At 49.4% G+C, this 27,469-nt stretch overlaps 1 protein-coding gene across 3 annotated transcripts in view; it reads left to right on the top strand.

Moving 5' to 3' along the window:
* The window catches only part of LOC119965339 (solute carrier family 22 member 5-like), a 216,447-nt gene that overhangs the window by 35,377 nt on the left and 153,601 nt on the right, over window positions 1-27,469 (top strand). For all 3 annotated transcript variants that reach the window (XM_038795968.1, XM_038795967.1, XM_038795969.1), the window contains exon 2: window positions 22,740-22,843. In XM_038795968.1, the coding sequence (XP_038651896.1) occupies window positions 22,740-22,843 (104 nt within the window). The remainder of the gene's footprint in view (window positions 1-22,739; window positions 22,844-27,469) is intronic.

The following is a 27,469-nucleotide window of genomic DNA, read 5'->3' as shown; positions in this document are numbered from 1 at the left end:
CTGAGAAGGCGGTGGACTTTCTGAACTGCTGCTGATCCAATTGATATAACTCGGCAGCTCGTGAGGCAACATCAGACGGTTGTTGATATAGGGCAGGAAACACATGTAGGTCGGACTGGGTACAGCCAACAGGTTTCCTTTGCTAAAGGTTATTATTGAAGCTAGCGGGTTTTTTGAATAATGCAACAGCTTCATGGTGTTTTTGCTGATACCATCTTTTTATTTCCAGATTTTTAAATGCAGAATTTGAAATGCTCAAGCTGCCTTGGTGGAATTTGAATTAATGGGTGGGAATTTCCAGTTTTGTCCGTGGCAGGACCCATTGCAACCAAGAATGGAAAATGTGGTGTTCCAGCCAAAACTCCATTCACTTTCAGCGGCACGTGAAAATCCCAGTCGTGAACAAGGAAGGCAAATTTCGGCTCATGTTTATTTCATGAGTGATCCAAGGCTTTGGATCAATGGTCCATAAACACAACCATGGCACTACCATACATCGACGCATATTGACAGGACATATCAATCCTATCTGCAGGGAGCAAGAAAGCTGTTTGGAAAACCAGTTGAATCATTGAGATGTTTGATCCAAGAAAATACTCTGAAAAAGAGGAAACACAGATTGGACCTGTTGAAACTAGGAGGGTCGAATCTTTTTGTTTCCCATTTTTTCCATCTGTCGAAATTGGTCACTCAGCAATATTTCACCCAAAAGGCCGGTATTTGTGAGTTCCACCTGATTTGTGGATAACAGTAAGTGATTTGCCCATTAGATCAGTGTTCTTCAAACTTTTTTTCCGGGGACCCATTTTTAGCAACTGGCCAACCTTCAGGACCCAGCCCGGCCGACTTTCGGGACCCAACCTGGCTGACCTTCGTGACCCACGCTGGCCGACCTTCACGACCCACGCCGGCCGACCTGAGCGATCCACCATTTTCTCTTATCTTTTTTGCTGCTGATAAAAATGGAGGAAATGGTTTTGGGTCCCTTTGGCCCTCGTACACGCTCCTCCAATGGAACCTGTTGGATGAAGATGAAGCCTTCCTGTGTCGGAAAGTATGGAGTCTCCTTCTGTCCAAAGTTCTGCATTTTTTCTCCTGTAAAATTTTATCAAATAAACCCCCCCGAACTTGTAAAATAAAATAAAATGAATAAAAGTCGCGCCCCCGACTTTGAAGAACACTGCATTAGATGTGTCTTAACCAACCCTGATTCCATTTTCAGCCACCATGTCAGTTAGTGATCAAGAGTAGTAAATGGGACACATTTATCACTCTCCTCCCCACCCTCCCATGCCATTAAGGTCAATTATAATGTCCAACTATTGTCCTTAACTGAGGTAAAGTAACCGAACAGTAAATATTGGGCCCTTTCAGGACCTCACTGGATAAAGTAGAAGGTGTTCAATTTTATACCATATTGAAAGATACATGTTCTTTCAACTTTCAAATGTCATTGTGATATGTGCTCGTTATAACTGAGGGTGATCACAGTCTGTTTGCTTCTTCGCTAAAGCTTATCATCAGTCAACGATTAGAAGAACAACATGTTTTCACTTAAGTAAAACGTCTGAAGCCACTTCACCAGAACATTGTAAAACAAAATTTGACCAAATTGTGCAAGGAGATATTAGAGTAGATGACCAAAAGTTTTGGTCAAAGAAATAGTTTCCAAGGAGTATCTTCAAAGGAGGAAGACAAACACATAACCAAGTTATATTAATTGGATCAGCAGCAGTCCAGGAAGGCCTGCCACCTTCTCAGGTCAACTGGGGATGGGTAATAAATAGAGCCTTGCCAGACACACACACATTTGAAGATATCACCATCAATGGTGGAGTGAATAAATTAGGAATGCATTCCGATTTGGATGAAGACAGATATAGATTCACAGATTTCTGCAGTACAAAATGAGGCCATTCAGCCCATCATGTATGCACCAACCCTCTGAAAGAGAGCCTTACCTAGGCCCATATTCCCACCCTATCCCCATAGCTCCACCTAACCTGCACAGCCCTGGACACGAAGGACAATTTAGTCCCGCACATCTTTGGATTATGGGAGGAAAACAGAGCACCTGGAGGAAACCCATGCATACACTGGGAGAAAGTGCACACTCCACACAGACACTACACCAAGGCTGGAATTGAACCTAGGTCCCTGGCGTTGTGAGGCAGCAGTGCTAATCTCAGTGGGATTTGATACCGGAGTGGTCCACAGACCTGAGGACAAGCGGGACAATTGATGTATTCAAAAAAAGGAAGAGGATGAAAAAATTCAGGCATTGCACTTCCCGTGCGATATGTAGAAGAGGGTCGTGCTTCTGGGAGCTCAGATCGGGCCCTTGTTTTAAAAAAAACAATTTGCCAGTTTTTTCAGGTGATACTCCCCAGAAAATGCAAGAGACCAACAGGATAGGTTCTCCCCTTCCTGATGAGCCCATGCCCAAACGAAAAGAAAATGAAACCAGGAAGCCTGGAACTGACCTGTTTTCGACGGACTCTGAAGCATTGTGGAATGCCTCGGTTCTTAAGGTGGCGACCATAGAGCAGCAGTCAGTAGTAGCCCAATCACAGGAATCATGCTCTGTTATACCTTTGCCAAAGGATTCAATAAACACTTCAAATTATGCTTGGAGAAACAGTGAACACTGATTATAGGACAGAGTACATCAGTAGAGGAGGCACTGGGATCAGTTCGGGTGGAACTTGACAAAGCCGTTGGACAGTTTTTTAAAAAAATGATGAAATACTGAAAGGCATCAATGAGGTGCTTACGAGACACGAGGACCAGCTTGCTTCACTCGAGGCCGAGATTCCAGTGGTGGCTGATGAAACTGAAAGGTTGAAGGCGTAGGTCGTCAACCTGGAAAATCGGCCACGGAGGCAGAACCTCCGAATTGTGGGATTGCCAGAGGGAATAGAGGGCCTGAACCCCATTGAGAATGACCTGGAAGATGGCAGGCAATAATGGTCTCTCATTGCGTGTCCCCCCCCCCCCCCCCCTCAGAAATGCTTGACGGGGCCCATCATCGCTTCAGAAGAGGCTGCAACTTAATGAACCACCTTGTACACTGATCATTCGGTTTCACAGCTTCTGAGATAAGGAAAAGGTCCTGCAGTGGGCCAAGGAACACCACAACATGGAAAGGGAAGGAAGCACTATATGAGTGTATCAAGATGTGGGTACAGAACTAGTTAGAAAGCAGGCGGTCTGTAACAAGGTAAAGGCAGTGCTCTACAAGAAGGGCTTTCGTTCTGGAATAATATACCCTGCAAAGCTACAGGTCACACATGAGGCCAAGAATTATTTCTTTGAGAAACCTGAAGATGCGGAGGATTTCAAAACAAGCATGGACTGGGATTCAATTAAACGAGAGGTGTGTGTGGGCTTGGCACTACCCAATTTCCTCATGTATTACTGGAAAGCCAATGTGGAGAAGTGATTGGGGTGGTACAGAGAATTGGACACCATATGGGGGTGGATGGAGACAACTTTGAGTAAAGGGTCATGCCTTTGGGCCCGATTAACAGCATCGCTCTCACTCACTCCAATGAAATACACCTCAAACCCAGTGGTGATCTCCACTTTGACGATATGGAGGCAGCTCAGACAACATTACAAGCTGAGTGCATTGTCATTACTGGCTCCTATAAATGGCAACCATTTGTCCTATCGGGTTTGGATTCAACTTTTAAGGCATGGGAAGGAACTAGTGTGCTTTAGAGACCGGTTTATAGATGGACAGCTCGCCAGTTGGGAGGACTTTTTGGCGAAATTCCAACAAGAAGCGGCACCCCCATTGTGATATTTTTAATTGTGCGACTTAGTTCACGGGGTTTGCCCTGCATTTTCCTGGGCGCCACAGCCTGCCCTGCTGGAGGAAACCTCAATGTTGGCAAGAGCTGGAGAGCGGGCATGATCTTGAAAATCTATGAGCAGTACATCTCATTGGAATCTGTTGCTTGCTTGGGTGAAGGTGAAATGGGTGGAGGAGTTGGGACCCATTTTGGATAAGGATGTGTGGAAAGAAGACCTCTTTAACGTAAATTGCACTTCACCCAGTCTGTGGCTCAGCTTCATCCAACTCCAGATGGTTCATAGAGCTCATCTTACCAGAAATAGGTTGAGCGGGTTCTTTGGAGTGGAGGACAAATGCGAGCGTGTTCTCGTGCGCCCGCCAACCATCCCCACATGTTCTGGTCTTGTTCAAAGATGGTGAGCTTTTGGGTCTCTTTCTTTAACACCATGTCAGTGGTTCTTAACATTGATCTGGAGCCTTGTCCGTTGGTGGCCAATTTCGGGGTGTTGGCCTCGCCGGGGGTGCGGACGGGGGTGAAGGCAGTTGCGTTCGGCTTTGCTTCGCTGATGGCCCGAAGGCGAGTTCCGTTTGGATGGAGAGAATCCGCACTGCTTAGCGCCTCGGCCTGGTTGGGTGATCTTATGGACTTCTTATACCTGGAAAAGGTCAAGTACACCTTCAGGGGATCGGTAGTGGGATTCTACCTGAGGTGGCAGCCGTTTAGATAAAGAGTTAATTATCATCAGTTGTTGGGTTGGGTGGGGTGGGTGGGGTTTATTGGTGGGGTTGGTTTTGGTTGTAGCTTTTGTTATGTGCTTTTCTATATCTCTGATTTTTTGTGTTAACACGGCAGTTGTACCATGTTTGAACAATTTTCATAGTTATGTAGTCGTTCAGATCATGTTTATTAAATATGAAAACTTTAATAAAATATTATTTAAGATAATTCGGGCATTGCTTAATTGGGAACTAATGTGCGGCAGAGACTGAAAAGGATTTCATATTCTTCACCACTTTTTAACTTTGTCAATGTTTTCTGAGCTCAACAATTTCATACTTAGACTCCTATTTCCCCCGCCAATCTTCCAGCCTGTCTGTAGGTGATAATAAGCCAGTAGAAGGCAGTGGTCTGGCCTGATGGGCCACAAATAGGAATCTATCCTGGAACAAACAGACCATCTATGCACTGCTCCTTCTGCAGGTTTGCTGAAGAAATCACACAGCTTGGTATCTTTAAATTTCCTCTTAATCCTGGATGGATCATCCAACCACATCAGTATTTAATTGAAGTCACCGCCTAGGATGGCCAGCCAGGATGCCTCCAACAGATGTGATGGGTGAACGGGAATTGATGTGAGTTAGGACATTAGCATTTAACTTCCGCATAACTCGGGTTTACTAAGGGTTCAATGTGAGGGGCCAGCCAGAAATGCATTAGAATAGTCAAGTTTTGAGGAAGCAAAGGTGTGGTTGAAGGTTTCAGCAGCAGATGAAATGAAGCTGGGGTTTAGATGGGAGATATTATGGAGATGGAAATATGCAATCTTAACGATGGCATGGAAATGTATCCAGAGCTCACCCAGTGTCAAATATAACATCAAGGTTGGGAAGACTGGTTCTGCTTCAGACATTGTGTGGAGATGCCGGCATTGGACTGGGGTGAGCACAGTAAGACGTCTTACAACACCAGGTTAAAGTCCAACATGTTTGTTTCAAACACTAGCTTTCAGAGCACTGCTCCTTCCTCATTCACCTGAGGAGGGAGCAGTGCTCCGAAAGCTATAGTTTGAAACAAACATGTTGGACTTTAACCTGGTGTTGTAAGACTTTTTACTGTGCTTCAGACATTGCCAGAGGGAGCAGTGGAGTCAGTAGCTAACCAATGAAATTTGTGGCAGGGTACAAAACCAATTTGACAAAGAGTAATCCAGACTCGAAATGTTAGCTCTGTTCTCTCTCCATCGATACTGTCATACCTGCTGAGATTGTCTAGCATTTTCTGTTTTCCTACTAAGACGATTGCTTAGGTTTTGTTGATATTTAGTTGGGGGAAATTTCTGTTCTTCTGGAACTAGGGGCGGGATTCTCCGATAATCAGCGCGATGGCTGGAACCAGGCGGCAAAAACGGCGCAAATCATTTCGGCGTCGGGCCCCCCGAAATGGCGCAAATTCTCTGGCCCGCCGCGCAGTGCCGAGGTTCCAGGAGCGGGACATCGAGGCGCACCTGGATGCAGTGGAGCAGAAGAAGGAGGCCCTGTACCTCAGACATGGCTGCAGGGTCGCGCCACGAGCCAGGGACAGACGCGGAGCACCAGGGAGACGATGCCCCCATCTCGTGCGAGTGCGGCAACGCCGGCGGGCAGCTACAGGAACAGGCCCCCGTCGCAGCCGATCCAGTACACCCCTAACCAGGACCCGACCCCCCCCCCCTACCCAGGACACATCTACCCAGGGCACAGACGCACATGACACTGACGCACAGGGGACGGGTGGACAAGAACCACCAATCCAGGGGACCATGGACTTTGGGTCGGATGAGGAGCACGGCACTACGCCACTGCTATCTCTGACACCCTCCACCATCAAAGAGACACTCACCTCGGTTGGGCACTTTAGCGATGAGGCTTCTGGTACACTAACTGGTGCGCACAACACAGCCGTCCCGGTACAGCAGGTGGCGGCAGGAGCAGCCGAGGGGCCAGGAGGTCGGAGGGCATCCCGGCACGAGCAACCATCTGCCGTCCAGACGGGTCCCGGGTTCCTGGAGTTACCACACACACTCATGGACCCGATGCAGTCACAGACCAAGGGATGATCAAACGGGGTGACGGCCGGCTTGCGGCAGCTGCAGACGAAGGTGGAGGTGTCCACCCGCGTCCAGGAGCAGGGAGTGGTGCTGGTCATATGTGCCACCCAGACCGAATCCGCATGGGTGGCGTCCGTGGTGGACGCAATGGGGGTGACGGTGTCAGACATGGGGAGCAGTATGCAAGGCCTGGGGCTTTCCGTGCAGGCAGCGTCTGTGGTCGAGGACATGGCTGCCCTCACAGGAAGCCATGAGCCAGCAACAGATCGCAGAGGTGCTCAACGCTGTGACCACTCTCAGCAGGCAATGGCCCAGTCTCTGCAGGAAGTAGCCCAGTCTCATCAGGCCATCACTGAGGGCATTGGCACCATTGCCCAGGTGCTGGCCGGCGTCGCCCAGACACAGACGGGGATGGCCAGCTCCATGGCTGAAAACTTGCAGACCCTTGTTAATACCAGGGAGGGACTCCAGGACTTACAGCACCAGCGGTCGGGAGAGCTGTCAGATGGTCGGTCCGTTCGCATCCACAACCTATGTAGAGACCCGGGGACCATCGGGCACCCTGAGGGAGGAGGAGGTGCTGTGGCCCGTTCCGGGTCCCCATGTAGGAAGGCTCCGGAACACCGCGGCACCTCGGACTCCTCCCCTTCCGTCCCAGGTGCATCTGGTGGGCAACGGGCAGGACAGCCTGGCAGCTTGCCATCCCAGTCGCCCGAGCCGCAGCCTGGCCCATCTAGGCCGGGCCGCCCTAGGAAACGGCTGCCAAAGGGATCCCGAGTAACAGGGCAGGAATCACAGGAGTCCATCTCCAGTTCTGCTGTACCGTCTGGGGAACCACCTAGACGTAGTCAAAGGTCCTGTAAGGCCAAACAATGAGACACTGAGTAAGTTGGCACGGGTGCAGGGCACAGATTAGTTATAGGGGCTAGGGCATGTGTATGAACTGTTTGCTATTAAAATCACTTTCACACCTACAGAAGCTGCTTTTATGCTCTGTCCGAAGCTTGCGGGGGGTGTGGTGTGAGTTGAGCGGCAGTGTGTGTGTGAGGAGTGATAGAACGTCAGACACAGGTGAGTGTGTGTGCCCCCCCCCCCCGCCGGTCGCCCTCCCCATTCCCACGGGCAGACGACGGGACCGTGCGATGCAGGGACGGTCCGGGTGGAGGGTGGTACTGTGGCCATGGGTCAGGCATTGTCCAACGATGTAGAGCCCAAAGCTCATCGCAGAGCAGGTTGTCATCATCCTCCATGGCCTCCAATAGACACGCTTCCACCGTGTGAGCCCGGCCCGTTGTGCCGCAGTTGGATGTGCAATGGGTGGTATGCATGTGGGTGGGGTGAGGATGATTGGTGGTGGGTGGGTGCGTGGGGTGAGGGTGGTTGGTGGTGGATGTGATTCCCACACCCCTCCCTAGTCAGTAAACCGGGCGGCTATCAGCCTGTCCTTTGCCCGCTGGCCCAGCCGGTAACGGTGGGCAGCCTTCAGTCTATGTCCAGCCCGTCTCTCCTGACCGTTGACCCCATTCTCCTCATCTGGGGAGGTCTGCACCTCGTCTTGCTGCTCCTCCGCTTCCCCCTCCTCTGCCTGCAGCACATCGTCCCTCTGCTGGGCTATGTTGTGCAGGACGCAGCAGACCACAACGATGCGGCCGACCCTATCTGACAAGTACCGGAGGGCCCCTCCAGAGCGGTCCAGGCACCCGAAACGCATCTTCAGCAGCCCAAAGCACCTCTCTATCACACCCCATGTCGCTGCATGGGCATCGTTGTAGGCGATCTCCACGTCAGTCTGTGGCCTCCGTATAAGCGTCATCAGCCACGACCGCAGCGGGTAACTCCTGTCGCCCAGCAACCAGTCCCTCAGCTGGGGGGGGGGGGGGGGGGGGGGGGGGGAATCCCTCGAACTTGGTGGGGATGAAAGATTGCGCCAATACGAATGAATCATGTACACTGCCCGGGTACCGGGCGCAGACGTGCAGGATCATCATGCGGTGGTCACAGACCACCTGAATGTTCATGGAATAGGTCCCCTTCCTATTGGTGAACACGGCCCTGTTATCCGCAGGTGGCCGCACGGTGACGTGCATCCCATCGACCACCCCCTGAACCATGGGCATCCCGGCCACCGCAGCGAAGCCCGCTGCCCGGGCATCCTGCCTGCCCCGGTCCACAGGGAACTGGATGTAGCGGTCTGCAATGGTATATAGGGTGTCTCTCACTGCACGGATGCACCGGTGTACCGATGCCTGCAAGATGCCGGACATGACCCCACTCGGTGCCTGGAATGGCCCCGTGGCATAAACGTTCGGGGTCACCGTAACCTTGACCGCCACGGGGAGAGGGTGTCCTCCCCCTGTGCCAGGCTGTGCAATCAGGTAGCAGATATGGGCGGCGGTTTCCTGGCTCATCCGGAGTCTCCTCCTGCATGCCCGGTCCGTGAGGTCCTGGTACGACGAGCGGGACTGGTACACACTGGGCTTCCTCGGGCGTCTCCATCACCGTGGCACCACCACCACCTCCTCCTCCTCCTCGTGCTCCTCCTCCCCGTCCTGTCGGGGGGGTGGCCCTCCGGCCTGGGCAGCTGCCATCTGCCTCCCTGCAGGACACTCCACTGCGGCAGCCTGCGCCGCCTGCCTGGCACGCTCCTCCTCCTCCCCCAGGGCAACATGTAGAAGTGCGGCTCCCGCCACAGCACCCAACATTGCTGGGTGATCACCAAACATAACAGCCTGCAGGGGGTGGGGGGGATAGATGATATGTCGTCATCGCCCGTCACCCCCCCCTCTCCACTGCAGCCAGGTGCCGTGGGCTGCATGGTTGCGACTGTTAGAAGCTGGCACCTGGCCAGGCGGACAACCTTTCTGCCGCCCCCCCCCCCCCCCCCCCCCCCCCCCCCCCCCCCCCCCCCTCCCCCCCCTGGCACTCGGCCTCTCCTCCCGGGCACTCGGCCTCTCCTCTCCGGCATTCGCACTCGCCCCCTCACCGGCACTCGTCTTCTCTTCTCCAGCTCTTCCATACCCACCCCCAATTCCATACCCACCCCCAATTCCATACCCCCCCAATTCCATACCCCCCCAATTCCATACCCCCCCAATTCCATACCCCCCAATTCCATACCCCCCCAATTCCATACCCCCCCAATTCCATACCCCCCCAATTCCATACCCCCCCCAACTCCGTAACCCCCCCCACTCCATATCCCCAACTCCGTACCCCCCCAACTCCACCCCCCCCCCCCCCCCAACTCCACACCCCCCCTCACTGCCAACTGCGGCTGCGCAGTCACTTCTCCTGCGGCCACCCCACGCCGAGACCTACCTCCGTGCTGGCCGGTGTCAACCATCACAACTGGTTGACGCCGTTAAATAGGTGGTTTAATTTATGCCGACGTCACGTAGGCGGGACTTCGGCCCATCCGGCCGGGAGAATTCGGGCAGCCCCGGGGCCCATAACGTTGCGCTGGTCCTCGCCATTCTCCGAGGCGGGCGGCCCGATTCGCGTCGGCAGGAAATGTTTGGGGGCCAGAAAAATCGACAGCCGGCGAGGGCGGGATTCACGCCGTCCCCCACCCGGCGATTCTCCAACCGCCCTAGATGCCAGACAAGCAATCTAATGGAAGTGGAGGGTTCAAGAGAGGTGATGGTAAGGTAGAGCTGGGTATCATATGTGTAAATCTGGTAGCTCTACTTTTGAATGCTGCAGTCCCTCGTGTGGTATATCAGTGCTGCAGAAGACTGCATCTCAAGAGAGAGAAAGTGCAGCACCTATGCCACGTCATCACAGGTATGGCATTCCATGGAGGAAGAGGGTACCTGCTCTCGGTGGTGTGATGTTCACGGCAGCCATTCATTTTTTCATCACTGGGTCATTCCACGGCTCGATCGGGACCTGTGTGGCATGTTGCAATCCTCAATCTACAGGTGCAATCGGTATGTGACGGATGCATTATGCCCGGACATCCGACCACATCGCCTTTGCCTGCCAAGATACCCGGGCTGTAGGACTCACTGCTATCGCCGGGATATCCCAGGTCCGGAGGGCCATCGGCGGCGCAGTGGCACAGTGGTTGGCACTGCAGCCTCACAGCTCCAGGGACCCAGGTTCAATTCCTGTCTCGGGTGACTGGAGTTTGCACTTTCTCCCAGTGTCTGTGTGGGTTTCCTCCTGCAAGGGGACGCCCATGTTGGCACGCCTATGCTGCCGGTGGATTTACAGTATTTTGCTGAGGCAGCGTTGGTGGTATCTCTGCTCAGATTTGAGGAGTCTGCTGTACATTGTCCTTGTTTCTGATGCATACAGGAGGGCAGGGATTGTGACTGATCTGGAGACCATGAGCTTGATGCTGGATTTGTGGTCTTGGTCTTCGAATACTCTGTTCCCCAGGCATCCGAAGACTGCACTGGCGCATTGGGCCGATGTTGGATTTTGTTGTCAATGTCTGCTTGCACCGAGAGGAGGCTCCTGGGGTATGGGAAATGATCCACATTGTCCATGGGCTCACAGTGGACCTTGATGGTTGAGGGGGGGAGGGGGGGGGGGCAGTTTTGTGTGACAGCAGCGAGCTGGTAGAGAACTTTTGTTTTTTGGATGTTTATTCTGAGGCCCATTCTCTCATATGCCTTGTTGAATGTGTTGATGATGGTTTGTAGCTCGGCCTCTATGCGCGCACACAGTTGTCTGTATACTGCAGCTCGATGATAAGAGGTTGGAGTGGTCTTGGTTATCACCTGGAGGCGTCAGAGTTTGAAGAGTCTCCCACTTGTCTGGTAGGTTAGCTCCACTCCAGTGAGGAGTTTCAGGGTGATTGGGTGGAGTGTTGCTATGAGGTAGATGGCAAAGAGCATTGGTGCAATGATGCATCCCTGTTTGACCCCAGTTTGCACACATATTGAGTCTGCTGTTGGTGAGGATCACGGCTTGCATGTCAACGTGAAGCAGGCGAAAAATGGTGGCAAAGATCTGCGGGCAGCCAGATTTGAGGAGAATGCTCGACAATCTCTCACGTTTGAATCGAAGGCCTTTGTGAGATCAAAGAAGGCCAAGAACAGAGATTGATACTGCTCACTGCACTTTTCCTGGATTTGTTGCGCGCTGAAGATCATGTCCATTGAGCATCTTGATGGGCAGAGATTCAGGGAGCAGTGCTTCAGCCACTGCGAGGAGGCGGTTGAGGAGTATTTTCGCAATGACCTTTCCTGTGCCGGAGAGAGGGATATACTTCTATAATTTCCACAGTCGGACCTTCCTCCTTTCTTGAAGATGGTCAAAATTAAGGCATCTCTGGGATCATCCAGCATGCTCTCAACCTTCCACTATAGTCAGCACCTGCGAGGAGATGCATGGGCTCTCGACCAGGAAACACCCAAGAGTGGTTCAATGAGAACGATCAGGAGGTCCAGAATCTTCTTGACCGCAAGTGCAAGGTGTTCCTGAACTGGCAGCTCCACCAAAATTCAAGTGAGAAGAAAGAAATCTACAGGCAGCTGAAGGACGAGGCACAACCGAGAACTTGTGACCTAAAGAACAGATGGTGGGTGGAAAGAGCACAGGAGACTCAGCAACTTGCCAACAACCACTATGTGCATGGTTTTTTTCAGTGTAATTAAAACCATCTAGGTCTAAGTACCCAGTAACCCACTCCTTTGAGAGGTGTGCATCAAAGACAGAGGCACTTTGTGGCCTCATCAACAAAGACACAGCCTTCGACACTAGTTATTGACACCATCCTGCAACATACTACCATGCACCATCTCAGCTGTTGCTCGTTTTGAGTAAGTTTGCTTAACACTCACTTGGCTCTGTTTCTCTTTCTATGCTCTGGAGTCGCCAGGTGCCGTAAAAGACACCGTCACAAGTATCAAGGTCAAGTTCAAAGCAATAAAGCTCTACACCATTTAGTAAGTCCAAAACAATTAGAGTTTATTATAAAACAATTATAATAACACTCATGCACACGCGAAAGACTAACTTACTTCTACCACTAGACGACTAATACTTATCTAAGAAGGAACAGGCGAGGTCAGGGAACAAGGCCTTCGTTCCGTTCTGGTCTGCAAGCTTCGGGTCACTATCGGTCGGCAAGGGTATAAGTAATGCCGGGGTCAAGTAGCGATCGTCGTTTGGCACTTACTTATTGATGGCTGCTGCTCGACGGCTGGTGTAAAAGACAGGGGTCTGGAGGCTGGAGTCGGAGGCCGGAGACAGGAGACAACCATGTGCGGGACCTTCTTTTATAGGTCCCAGGAGGTCCGCGCCCCTTGGGGCGGGCTTCCTCACCTGCTGGGGATCGATTGGGCCTCTTCCCAATCGATATGATTTGAACCCCCCTATCCTAGGGCCGTTCCTTGATGGCTGGGGTGGTTCTTAGGACTCATTGTCCTGGCTTCGCTGGCTCCATCGTGTCTGGTTCGCTATTAAAAGTATCAATTGATACCTAATTGTATCCATTGTACCTGGGACTGCCCGGTATCACCTCATTACTATGTTAACGGCTTTCCCATTTACAGCGCTGCCTGAACCCTGCAGCTGTCGGGAAACCGGTTTCTGCAAGTGTCTCAATGCTTAATGCTTCTGCAAGCTGTTTGCTCTTTACCATGTCCGTTTTTCCCTGCACTCTTTGCAGTCTTCCATTTTGTGTTGTTAGTGGCCATCTTAGATGGCTACACAGCGTAACCCCAGCTCGCTGTGAGGTTGAAAAAGCCATTTGACAGCTGAAAAATAACAAGGCCTCTGGCACAGATGGAATGTGGCAGTGATGCACTCTGCAAGAATCCACAACCTCATCACCCTTGTCTGGAAGGAAGAGAGCATGCCAGTCGAGTGCTACTTAAAGGTGTGTCCCCAGGGTGCACACCAGAGGTGGGAGGCAGCCTTCTGCATTCTGCACCATGTGGCTTTTGTTGCCCTTAGCAATCGTCCTCTGGAGGGCCTGGAGCTGAAAGGCCCTGGCCAACTTACCGGTGTCACTGTGCCACCATGTTCTGCCCGCTGCTCTTGAGATGCACTTGTGTCATGAGGGGGCGGGGTAGTTGGACTGGAAACTGGGCTTCCTCCTCCCTCAGGGTACTCGTTGGGCTCTGGGTGACTCCATGCGATGGAGGGGCAGCATTTGGCCTGCTGTGTCTCTGCTGGCGTGCTGAGGGAGAAATTCACTTAGAGCGACTCACTCATTTTGTTGCTGCAGTCAAGATAATTTTAGATAATCCAATTCTCTCTTGAACGTCTCGATTGAACCTGTATCCACAACACTTTCTGGGCAGTAACTTCCAGATCCTAACCACTTGCTGCCTGAAAAGTTCCCCTCAGATCACCATCTTTTCTTTTGGCAATCACTTTAAATCCATTTCCTATGTTTTTTGATCCTTCCACCATGGGAATAGTTTCTCCAATCTATTCTGTCCAAACCCCTCATAGTTTTGAATATCTTAATCTAATCTCTTCTCAACCTTCTCACCTTGAAAGAGAACAGTCCCTAATTCATCTGTGTAACTGAAGTTCCTAATTCCTGGAACCAGCTTCTCACCTTGAAAGAGAACAGTGCCCAATTCATCTGTGTAACTGAAGTTCCTAATTCCTGGAATTATTCTCGTGAAACATTTCCGCACCCTTAATCTAAACAAAGGGAACAAAAGATATGAGGCATGAGTTGGCTAAAATAGATTGGGAAACTTCATTAAAAGGCATAATGGTGGCCTAATTAATAATGCCTAATATTTAGGGTATAAATGAATGCATTGCAAGAGTTGTGTGTATCTTTTGGGTACAAAAGACGACTGGAAAAGTGGACCAACCATGGCAAACAAAATGATAACATTAAATCCAAAGAGTCATGCAGTTTAGAATTCAGCAAGGGAGGACCAAGAGATTGTTTAAGTGGGGAAAACAGAAAATGAGAGTAAACTTGTAAGGATCATAAAAACGGACTGTGAAAGTTCCTATAAGTATGTAAAAAGAAAAAGATTAGTGAAGACAAATGTCTTTCAATTGAAAATGGGAGAATTTGTAATTGAGCAAGGAAATGGCAGAACAGTCAAACAACTATTTTAGGTCTGTCTTCACAGAGGATACACAATTTCGCAGAAATGCTGGGGAACCACAAGTCTAATGAGGAGAAATTGTAGGAAATTAGTACTAACAATATATTGCTGGAGAAATTAATAGGACTGAAAGCCAATAAATAATCTTTATTAGTGTCACAAGTGGGCTTACATTAACCCTGCAATGAAGTCACTGTGAAAACACCTAGTCGCCACACAACGGTGACTGTTCAGGTACATTGAGGGAGAATTCAATGTACAAATAACCTAACAAGCACGTCTTTCGGGTGGGACGAAACCAGAGCACCCAGAGGTAACCCACGCAGACACGAGGAGAACGTGCAGACTCCACAGAGACAGCGACCCAAGCCGGGAATCAAACCCAGTTCCCTGGCACGTGAAGCAACAGAGCAGCCCCAATCCCCAATGCCGAATAATCTACATCCTAGAGTACTGAATGAAGTGGCCGTGGAAATAATAGATGCATTGGTTTTCCTCTTATAAAATTTTGTAGATTCTGAAACAGCCTAGGCGGATTGCAGGGAAGTAAATGTAACCCCACTGTTTAAAAAAGGAGGGGAGAAAATGGGGAAATACAGATAATGCTTGAGTCTATTATAAAACATAACAGAACCCGTTGATATTATCTATGAGATTTGACAAAGTCAACATGGATTTCTGAAAGGGAAATAATATTTGATAAATGGACTGGTGGAGTTTTTTGAGGACGCAACTGGAAGAATAGATAAGAGAGAACCAGTTGATATGATGATTTGGATTTTCATAAAACTTCTGATAAAGTCCCCCATTAGAGGCTAGTGTGCACAATTAAAGCTCATGGGATTGGGGTAACCCATTGCCATGGATAGAGAATTGGTTAGGATAAGGAAATAGAGAAGGAACAAATGCATCTTTTTTGGAATGGCAGGTGGTGATTAGTGGGATCCCGCAGGGGACAATGCTGGGGCCCCAGCTATTCACAATATACATTAATGATTTGGATGAGGGAACCAAATACAATATCTCTAACTTTGCAAATGACACAAAACTTGGAATGTGAGTGATAAGGAGGCTTCAAGGTGATCTAGACTAGTTGAGCAAGTCGCCAAATACATGGCAAATGCCATATAATGTGGATAAGTGAAGTTATCACAGTTAGAAAAACACATTGGCAGAGTATTATTTAAATGGTGTACAAAAGGATCTAGGTGTCCTTGTATACCAGTCACTGAAAATCAGCATGCAGGCAAAGCAAGCGGTTAAGAATGCAAATAGTATGTTAGCTTTCATTGCAAGAGGACTTGAGTACAGGAGCAAGGATGTCTTACTGCAGCTGTAGAGGGCCTTGGTGAGACCGCATCTGGAGTAGAATCATCAAATTCCTACAGTGCAGAAGAAGACCATTCAGCCCATCGAGTCTTCACCGACCCTCCATACATTCTACATAGGTTCACTCACCTGCCCACCCCAACCTACTCTGTCAACCTAACCTGCACATGTCTGCACACTAAGTGGCAATTTAGCATGGTCAATCAACCTAACCTGCACATCTTTGGACTGTGGGAGGAAACAGACACTGAGAGAACGTGCAGACTCCACATAGTCACCCAAGGCTGGAATTGAACCTGGGTCCCTGGCATTGTGAGGCAGCAGTGCTAACCACTGTGTCAGCCTATCATGATTATCGTGAGTAGTTTTGGTTTCCTTACCTCCGAAAGGATACACCTGCCATAAAGGGAATGCAGTAAAGGCTCATCAGACTGATGCCTGGGATGGCAGGAGAGGAGAGATGAGGGGCGCGATTCTCCGAAATGGAGACTAAGTATTCGCGCCTTAGTGAATGTCGCGCGTTTCACGACGGTGTGAAACGGGTGCGGGGACGACTGATTCTGGCCCCTACAGGGGGCCAGCACGGCGCTGGAGCGGTTTATGCCGCTCCAGCCTGCCCGGCACCAAATGGGTGCCGCGCCAAATCATGTATGCGCAGTTGGGCTGCGCCAACCCGGGCATGCGTGGGGGACTTCTTCAGCCGCCGGCCCCGGCGCAACATGGTGTGGGGGTTCAGGGGCCGGCCGTGCAACAAAGTAGGCTCAGGGGGGAGGGAAAGGCCGGCCCGCCGATTGGTGGGCTCCGATCGCGGGCCAGACCCACTTGGAGGCCCCCTTCCCAGTGAAGGAGCGCTTTTCCCTGCCCCACAGGCTGCCCCCCTGACCCTTCACGCAGAGTTCCCGCCGGCAGCGACCAGGGGTGAACGGCGCCAGTGGGACTCTGCTTTTTCCGTGCGGCCGCTCGGCCCATCTGGGCAGGAGAATCGGCGGCTTGGCTGATTACAGTGGCCGGCGCCTCGTCAAAACACGCCGGTGCAAATGGCGCCAATTCTCCGCACCTCGGAGGTTCGCGCACCTGCGTCGGGGCGGCGTGGTGCAGTTGTGGTGATTCTCCGGCCCGGCTCGGAGAATCGCGCCCAAGTAAGGAGGAGAGATTGCGTTGACTGGACCTGAATTCACCGGAGTTTAGAAGAATGATCAAGGATCTCATTGAAACGTATAAAGGGATGACAGCTGGACAGATTCCTCTGACAAGGAGGGGTCTAGAACAAGGGGTCACAGTCTCAGGATATGGGTTTGGTCATTTAGTACTTGGATAAGGAGAAACCTTTTTACTTAGAAGGTGGTGAACATGTGGAATTGTCTAACACACAAGGCTGTGAAGGCTACGTCACTGAGTATATTTAAGACGGAAGTAGATCAATTTCTAGACTTGAAATGTGTCAAGGGGTATGGGGTGAGCACGGGAGTATAGCATTGGGATAGAGGATCAGCCATGGTCATATTGAATTGCGAAGCAGGCTGTAAGCGTCGAATGACCTACTTCTGTTCCTAGTTTCCATGTTACCCTCTCTAATTCCTTTGCATTCTTTTTAAAGTATGTTGCCCAGAACTGGCGCAATATTCCAGGTAAGGCTAATGCAATGGTTTATGCAGGTTTATCATAACTTCTCTTTGCACTCCATGCTCGTATTGATAAAGCCCCCATGCCTAATGCTTTGCTAACAGTGTGCTTAATTGTCCTGCCATCCAAAATGATTTATGCTCAAAAGGCCCAGCTCCTCCTGCACCCCCTCTAAAATTGTATCCTTTATGATATATTTCCTGTCTGCATTCTTCTTACCAAAATTATTAATTTCATAGCTCTGCATTAAATTTCATCTGCCACTTGTCCACACTTGTCACTAATCTGCTTAGTTCTACACTATCCTCCTCAAAGTTCGCAATATTTCCAAGGTTTCTATCATCCTCAATATTTGAAATTGTGTCCTGTCATAACCATAGAGTCACAGAGGTCTACAGCACAGAAAAGGCTCTCAGCCCATTGCGCCTACAATGGTCAAAAACAACCATCTTAAGTATTATCCCATTTTCCAGCACTTGGCCTATAACATTGTATGCCTTGCTGTTGCAAATGCACATCCAGATACTACTTAAAATGTTATGAGTGCCTCTGCCTCCATCACCCTTTCAAGCAGTAGACCCAAATCTAGGTCATCTGTATATAATGGGAAGAGAGGGGTCTTAACATCGATCATGGGGAATTCCACTTGGTGTGGCTCACCAAAGCCCTGTACAGCTGCAGGCAGGCATTTTTGTACCCAAGTCCTCTTGCAATGAAAGCGAGGATTCTCTGGTCCCCCAGCCATATGTTTATCAGTGGCACACCGTTCCCTTGCAGCAGGATTCTCTCTTCTCACCGCTTGTCAATGAGATTTCCCAATTAATCCACACTGTGTTGCTGGGAAACCCGCAGGCGGGGGTGTACTGTCAGCGGGAACAGAGAATCTCAAAAAATCTCAGAGAATCTCCGAAATGGAGAATTCCGGCCAACATACCATTTGCATTCTCAACTGCTTACTGTTTCTACATGCTTGCTTTCAGTGACTGGTGCATAAGAACATGCTTCTGACAGTCTGAAAAACAACTATGAAACTCCATTTCCTGTCACTCAGCCAATTTTGTATCCATGTTGCTTCTGTCCCTTTTAATTCATGAACTCTAATTTTGTCCACAAGTCTTTATCAGATACCTTTTAGAAGCACATTCACACTACATTAACAGCTATACTCTCATCAAACACTATGTGCCCTGAACAAATCAGTACATAAAATAATATTTTCAGTGTAGTGTGCTGGAAGAGTTTCCTATCTAAATAATTTAAATACAACAACTTATCTCAGAATGACATGGCTCTGCCTCTAATAGTTCCATTAGTAAGTGTACAATTTTGAGTTACATTGAACTGAACAGACTAGGTATATACCTGCTCTCAGTGAAGTGTCAACATGCTGAATTTGGTAAGGAAACAATCTACCCGGGCGTCCGCATCTGTTCGTTAGTACTTTTAGATAAACGTGTAATGTGTGTATTTTCCATGAGAAAAAAGTTTAGGCTCAGCTGTAATGTCTCATTTCTACTGACTCTGCTAAAGTTTGGAGAGGAAATTGCTGCATGCTGGTTTCTCCCCTCAGGCAGCATTCTGTGTGCTGAGGGGAAGATTCCCCTTCAGTCAGTAATCTCTGGGTATAACAAAGACCGTCAATGGAGGAAAACATAAACAGCTGACAAGAGTTGCATTGCAATCTTTTCAGGAATAGGACTAGCTACGTAAGTGTAATACAAATATAGATGACTTTTGTAATATAATTACCTTAACCTTGCAGAACTATGAAAGTTAGTTGATTAATGTTGACATTGGAAGTGTCCTTCCAGTTTATTCCCTTATTTCCCCTTTTAGTTTTGCCATTAAATTTTTGATCCATGGATGATTAATGGACACCAAGGCAAGCAGCCTGTAGCTTTAATTCAAACAGAAGAATCCAAAGGACTATGTTGGTTTAAACTGGAGTTGTAGGTTGGTCGGCATCAGTGACAGAAATTGATTGGGACTCTGATACATTTGGCTGGAGGCCAATGATTTGGCACAAAGGGCTGTGCTCTGCCCAATAATGTGGTGATTGGATCTGATCACTCTGGAATGTTTTTCAGAGTTCCAAGGCTTGAGTTTAGTTTCAGCTTTGATTCTGGCAGCATGGTGAAGGGTTCCAGTTAACACTCCAAAAAGATCAAACTAACTCTCTCCAAAACGATCCAACTCTCCCCAGAAGCCACTGTGAGGGCTGACTCTCTCGCTGGAACACCTGGTGGGTGCTGTTTTCCTGAGACCAGAGTGGCCTAAAGACAAACCTCAAACTGGAAACAAAATTTGAACAGAAATCAGGTGCCTCTCCGGGAAAAGCTAAGAACAATACATTTCTAAACTACAGAGTACGTGAATGAATGAATCTACAAAGAAGATGATTGCAGGCTGTATACTAAATACTTTAATCTGAAGCTTTCTGTGAATAAAACCTGGTGACTATGATTATTAGGCAGCCAAGAACCAAACACTTTGGATATTTTTATGAGAATTATTGGTCAATTCACTTGTGTTGTGACTCTGGGACATGTGGGGCTGGAATTGACTGCACACTAACTCAGGGTGTCCTAACAACATAGAGTAACGTGTATTACGATCCTGGACCAGACCCCAACAGTGGCTATGATATATTTTATTTTCATTTTGTAAGATTGTGAGGAAAGGATACTTCGCTCCAGCAGTGATTGCACAAATAAATAGGGATATGGTGTTTTAAAACAAACTTTGTTACAAACACAGTTTAAAATATCTTTGACACAAACCCAGAAATTAGCTTTAATCTTTAAACATTGCTACTCATTTGAGTGAATATGAAACCCTAACTACTATCTTTACTCTCATTCAACTAGCAAGAAAAACCATCTCCGCTCTTTGTCCACTTTAGCACATTGGAATACCTGCTGTGCTGAGAAAGGGAGGTCATATGCCACCTCCTGTCAGAACCATGCAGAAACACTGGATGTATTTCTTCAGAAACTGATTCTGTTCACCTTCTAATCATACAAGTTTGAACTGCTTTGAGCATTATTTGAGTAATTGTGTATTATTTGTTGGAATTAGAAAAATCTTTAATTTTCATAGTTTTACATAGAATTTACAGTGCAGAAGGAGGCCATTCGGCCCATCGAGTCTGCACCGGCTCTTGGAAAGAGCACCTTACCCAAGGTCAACACCTCCACCCTATCCCCAGAACTTAGTAACCCCACCCAACACTAAGGGCAATTTTGGACACTAAGGGCAATTTATCATGGCCAATCCACCTAACCCGCACATCTTTGGACTGTGGGAGGAAACAGGAGCACCCGGAGGAAACCCACGCACACACGGGGAGGATGTGCAGACTCCACACAGACAGTGACCCAAGCCGGAATCGAATCTGGGACCCTGGCACTGTGAAGCGATTGTGCTATCCACAATGCTACCGTGCTGAAGTACCCTTCATACCCTTTTTTGCCCTTAGTTTGTCCCAGAGCACTTAACAGTTGATGAAGTGTTTTTGAAATGTATTTGATGTTGTAATGTCAACAAATGTGACAGTCTCATCCTACTAGCAAGAATCGTGTGAGCAACCAGGAAATCAACTTCAGTAGCATTGGGCAGAAAATGATCCTGCTCACCTTCAAATCGTGGTATGAAATGTTTACATCCACTTGAGACGGCAGACGGGGGAGCTTACTGTCTCATCCAAAAGCTTCATCCCCTCAGCAGTGAACTAAAGGATCAGCTGAGTGTATGTGCTCAGTCCACGAGAATGGGAATTGTACACACAACTTTGTAGCTTAGAGGCATACGTGCTGCCATGAGACTAGACTGACATCATACAGTAGTTAAAGTGGATGGAGAGCTGAGATGTTTTTTCTTGTGAGTTGGGTGGGAATAAAGATAGCAGTTAGGGTTTTGTATTCACTGTAGAGTAGCATTGTTTGAAGGATCATTCTATGCTATTTTCTGGTGTGGTGTTAAAAGATATTTTGGTCATCCAAATTTTTTTTAAAATCACGGGCCATAGCTTCTGAGCTCCAGGTTGTCGAATGGGGGGACAGGGGTGCCCCAGAAATGTGCTAGGGAATCCTCTTCATAAGTTCCCATGTAAGACTTGCATGGCAATGGTCTGCAAGTGAACACTTTACTTGGGAAATTTTCCTGCAGTGGGAACATTTAAATTGCAAACCTCCAACTAAGTTACATCAACAGTTACCCAGAAAAGTTTAGAAGAATGAAAGCCTCTTCTAATTTCTGGATAACTGTTGCATAAGCCCATTCCGACCACCCACAGAATTTCACTCACACCACAGATCACGCAAAACACTTCCCTAACCCCCCAACACGCCAGGGTCTCTCCCAACTCGCAGGCTCCCCCATCCTAAGGGGGACTCTTTATCCGACCAGACAATATTCCGCCCCGCCCCTTCCTCAAACGCCAGGCCTGACTCTCATGCAGTCCGCACCACACAAACTGACCAGACATGACCTACCCGGGGCTCAACCCCACCTAACATCCTGCCGATCCTACTGAGGCCCAGTCCCCACCCTTCCTGAGGCCTGACAAACCCCCACCTCGCCTTAGGCTCAAGCCCTATCCATCTCCCTGAGGCACGAACACCCACTCCCCTGAGGCCTGACCACTCCCAAGGCTTGAATCCTCGGCACTATCTCCAAGGACTGAACACCCACTCCTTTTGAAGCATGGGGTCCTGCAGCCACCCCCTCACCTTTCCATCCTCTACAAGGCCTGACCTCCTCCAATGTCTGGTCCCCCTTACCCACTTATTTGACATACTGATCTTCTCCCTGACCTGTCAGGGATCTTTAAATGCCACTGGAACTTCACACCAACCATTTTTGAGTAGCTAATGTCATAAAAAAGGAACATGTCTTCCTCTATGGTAGGTCCCAGGGATGTGTAGCTCTACCTCAATCTTGCCTGGCCTGAGTGGAGGTCAGGCGAGACAAGACTTCAGGTTTGAAACTGGTTGAGTGGCAATCTGACTAATGCTGATTGCCACTGTGAGGATTTCAGGTCCATCATGTTTCTACCTATTTGTGTCTCCAGTGCAGTAAAATGGCTTGCCTATAATTTTCCTCCAACTATATGTAAGGAGTTTTAAACTTTTCTTTGCATTTCAGTGGGACTTGGTGTGTGGCGATGACTGGAAGGGGCCATTTTCTATGTCAATGTTTTTCGTGGGCGTGTTGGTTGGCTCGGTTATTTCTGGACAGTTATCTGACAGGTGAGTTATTTCTTTTATTCCACAAAGAAAGAGTTTTTACCCCAAGCTCTGACATAGACAGGGCATGTATGGAGTTTAGTCTCACGACTGAGTACTTCATATCACTGATTGTGTTGCATTCCCGATGAGCAAAATTTTAATTCCTGAGTTTCAGGAGGTAGATCTAGCCCTTCAAATATTTAAAGTCTGGATCAGGTGACATCATTCAAACCTTAATGTAATTTAAACTTTGTAATATGCAGATTGAGCTCTGACCTCACTGGGGAAAACTATTCCTGTCTGTATTCAGCAGCAGATAAGACAGAAAAACACAATTTTAGTTCAAACTTTAATGGACGTCTTGTAGGCTGGTGGAGCAGGTATGCCTTGTCAGGTCCCACAAGGAAACCTTCAATCTTTCGTGTCCCAAATTTCGTAGCTCGCATTCCAACTTTCTTAGCCCACCCCGGCAACTCCACCAAGAACTTCTAGGTGCTGAGAACAGAGGCAGCTTCTAGAAAGACTTGGAAGTTAGGAAAACAGCTGCTTCTTTGAGTGAATTCATCCCTGCACACCTATATAAATAAAAAGATCTTAAACCTTTCTTTGAAACTGCCTGGCCCTGTCAAATAGAAAGTCCATGAAATTGAATGTAAACATTGCAGTTCAAAGCTTTTAGGCTTCAAGGCCTAATGCAAACAGGCGAGAAATGATTAAAGGGCAATAAAATTGATTGTGAAAAAGTAATGTCAAAAGATTTCCACCACATTAAAGGAAATACTTTTACATTCATCGTACAGATCTTTGAACTTGGCATACTGACAAACAGTTTAAAGAGTTTAGGGTACAGATGTGAAGAGCAGCAAAACGACCCCCATCCTGGGAAAATGTTGTGATCAGGGCACCCTTGGTCTCTGAAAAGTAGGACCTGTCAGAGAGATTAAGTCCCACCCCTCTCCGGTCCAACTACAATCTTGGTGTACAATTTGAATGGCACTGAACACCCAGTTGAGGGTATAAATTTTTCAAAGGGCCATTGAATGACACGTTGGGGTCTCTCCTTGCACCAGCGGGAATCAATCCAGTTTTCCCGCTGGTGGAGCACCTAGTCTCCGATCGGGAGAATCGCAGCCCTTGTCCTTCTTCTGTGTTCAGATGGGTGTCAGTCCTGGAATATGGCAATGAGTCAAGCATCAAAGAGGGTATTTTAGAACCAACCAAAGAACATCCTATTTGAGATGTGGTCATGTGCAATGAGACAGGGTTAGTTAATGACCTGATAGTAAAGGGTTCTATCGCCAAAAGTGATCATAACCTGAAAGAATTTCACATGGAGTGTCTGAAACTGGTGTCTTAAACAAAGTTGTGAAAACAGGATTGGCTACAGGATGGCATGGAGGCACAGCGGTTATCACTGCTGCTTTACAGCTCAGATGACCTGGGTTCACTTCCAGCCTCGGTGACTGTGTGGAGTTTTCACTTTCTCCCTGTGTCTGCGTGGATTTCCTCCGGGTGCTGTGGTTTTCTCGCACAGTCCAAAGATGTGCAGGTTATCATAGAATTTACAGTGCAGAAGGAGGCTATTCGGCCCATCGAGTCTGCACAGCTCTTCGAAAGAGCACCCTACCCAAGGCCTACACCTCCAACCTATCCCCATAACCCAGCAATCCACCCAACACCAAGGGCAATTTTGGACACTAAGGGCAATTTAACATGGCCAATCCACCTAACCTGCACATCTTTGGACTGTGGGAGGAAACCGGAGCACCCGGAGGAAACCCACGCGCACACGGGGAGGATGTGCAGACTCCGCACAGACAGTGACCCAAGCCGGAATCGAACCTGGGACCCTGGAGCTGTGAAGCAATTGTGCTATCCACAATGCTACTGTGGTTAGGTGGATTGACCATGCTAAATTTCCCCTTAGTGTCCAAAAGGTTAGGTCGGGTTACAGGGTTATGGGGATAGGGTGGGCTTAAGTGGGGTGCTTTTTCCAAGGGCTGGTGCAGACTCGATGGGCCGAATGGTCTCTTTCTGCACTGTTACATTTATGCTATAGTGGATTGAGAAAATAGGTTAAAAGGTAAGACAGTAGGTAAACAGTGGTAGGCATTTGAGGAAATATTTAATAATTCTCAACAAAGATATATTTTGTTGAGAAAGATAGACTCTATAAGAAAGATGGACCATCTGTGCCTCTCTGAGGAAGTTAAGGATAGTGTCTTATTGAAAGAAAGGCATGTTGTGCTGCAAAGATTAGTGGTAGGCCAGCAGATTGGGAACATTTAAGAAACCAGCAAAGCATGGCTGAAGAAAAGTAAAGGAAGAAATTAAAATGTGAGTAAAGTAGCAAGAAATATTAAAAAACAGACAGTAAGGGCTTCTGCAAGTATAAAAGGAGGAAAAGGGCAGCGAAGGTCTCTTGACGGGGAGACTGGCAATTAATAATGGGAAACAAATAAATGGCAGCTGAAACAAGGAAATGGTAGCAATTTTGACAAGTCTATATTATCAGTCTTCACCATAGAATACGTAAAAAGCATTCAAGAGAAGTAAAAATCAAGCGCCAAATAGATGGGCGGAACACTATCAATGGACAGAAAATATTAGAAGAAAATAATGAAGCTGAAGGCTGACAAGTCCTCTGGACTTGCGGCCTGCATCCTGGGATCTTCAAAGAAGTGGGGCGCAATTCCCCCCCCCCCCCCCCCCCCACACGGGTGGGAGAATCGCTGGGGCGCCGGGCGAGTCCCGTCACGCCGCCCCGGCACCCGCACACAATTCTCTCACCCCCGCCAAAACTGGCGCGGCGGGATTTACGGCTGGCCACTCGGAGAATCGCCGCTCGCCGTTTGTAACGGGCGAGCGGCGATTCTACGGCCCGGATGGGCTGAGCGGCCTGCCCAATACGACGAGTTCTCGCCGGCGCCGTCCACACCTGGTTGCTGCCGGCGGGAACAGCGTGGGAATGCTGGGGGGGTGGCCTGTGGCGGGGGGGGGGGCATCCAGCACCGGGGGGGGGGGGGGGCTTAAAAGGGGTCTGGCCCGCGATCAGTGCCCACCGATCGGCAGGCCGGCCTCTCTGAAGGAGGACCTCCTTTTCTCCGCCGCCCCGCAAGATCAATCCGACATTTCTTGCGGGGCACCCGCGGGGAGAACGGCAACTGCGCATACGCGGGTTGGCGCCGGCCATCCAGCGCATGCGCGGGTGACGTCATTTATGCGGCGCCGGCCGCGTAATTTATGCGCCGCCGTTTTTACGCGGAACCATGGCCCGGCGTGCGTAAATGACGCAGCGCCGCTCCTAGCCCCTCGGGGGTGGGAGAATAGGGGTCGAGGAGCAGCCTCCGACGCCGGAGTGAAACACTCCGATTTTCACTCCGGCGTCGGGACTTAGGGCGCGATTCTCCGCACTCACGACGGGACGAGAATAGCGGGCGGCGCAAATTTTTACGGCGACGCTGGTCCGCGCCCTCCCGCTATTCTCCCCCCCCCCACGCCCGCCCCCCGACACGAATCGCTGCTCGCCGTTTTTTTACGGTGAGCAGCGATTCTCCCCTGGCCGATGGGCCGATTTCCAAGGCCTTTACGGCCGTTTTCACGAATTTGAATATACCTGCTATACAAGTTCGTGAAAACGGCACCAAAGTGCCGTTCTGCACAACCATGCCACCGATTGGCACGGCCGCACCACGGCCGTGCCAAGGGTGGCATGGGCCCGCGATCGGTGCCCACCGGTCGCGGGCAGCGGGTACTTACCCCGCGCACTCTTTGTTACTTCGCCGCCCCGCTGGATCAGTCTGCGGGGCGGCTGAGGGGCATTACGGACCGCGCATGCGCGGGTCTGACGCATATGCGCGGACGACGTCATCCGTGCCTGCGCGGGTTGGAGTGATCCAATCCGCGCATGCGCGGCTGACGTCATCATATGCGTCAGCCGTCGCTAACTTTGGCGCACGGGCTTGGCGAAATTCGTTAAGCCCGCGATGCCGTAGTTCACAGGGCCGCGATGCTAGCCCCGACCGGGGAGCTGAATCGGGTCCCGGGCGGGGGCGCGGAGGCTGCCGTGAAACACGGCCGTTTTCATGGCAGCCTTCACGACTCTCCGCATTTGCGGAGAATTGTGCCCTTAGTGTCTCGATGGGAGAATCTCGCCCGTGGTTCCAGAGAGAGTGGTCAGAATTTTATGGCTGTTTTCGCCAGTGGAATGTACTGGCCCGCTGATGGCGAACCCCCGCCGCGGATTTTGCGGTGGCAGGGAATGCATTCAATGGGAAGACGTGATGACAACGGTGGGACTAGCGATTTCAGGTGGTGGTATTTAAGGGGTAGTCACACACAGGGTGGGTCCTGGTAGGGTACTGTATTTTTACCTTTTCTGCCCAATTGGTGGAAGTAATTTTGCTTAAACTCCCACTCAAGTGATGGTATAAGATGCCCACATAAGGGATATGCCCAGATAGACAAAGACAAAGAAAGTTGAAGGCAGATGTTCATCGGAGTTGGACGCATCTTGGGGCTCTTCTGTGGAGAACATTGCCACTCCACCAACTGCCAAGATGCTTACTGGCACCTTGGCGTTGGAATTCGAGAAGCAAAGGCAGGTTGTGGCTGACGATCTCTAAATTAATGGATGATGATCTGGCT

Source organism: Scyliorhinus canicula, chromosome 4, assembly GCF_902713615.1.
Source record: "Scyliorhinus canicula chromosome 4, sScyCan1.1, whole genome shotgun sequence".
Classification (NCBI taxonomy): domain Eukaryota; kingdom Metazoa; phylum Chordata; class Chondrichthyes; order Carcharhiniformes; family Scyliorhinidae; genus Scyliorhinus; species Scyliorhinus canicula.
The sequence above is the reverse complement of the archived record's forward strand: the minus strand, read 5'-3'. Positions and strand labels throughout refer to the sequence as shown.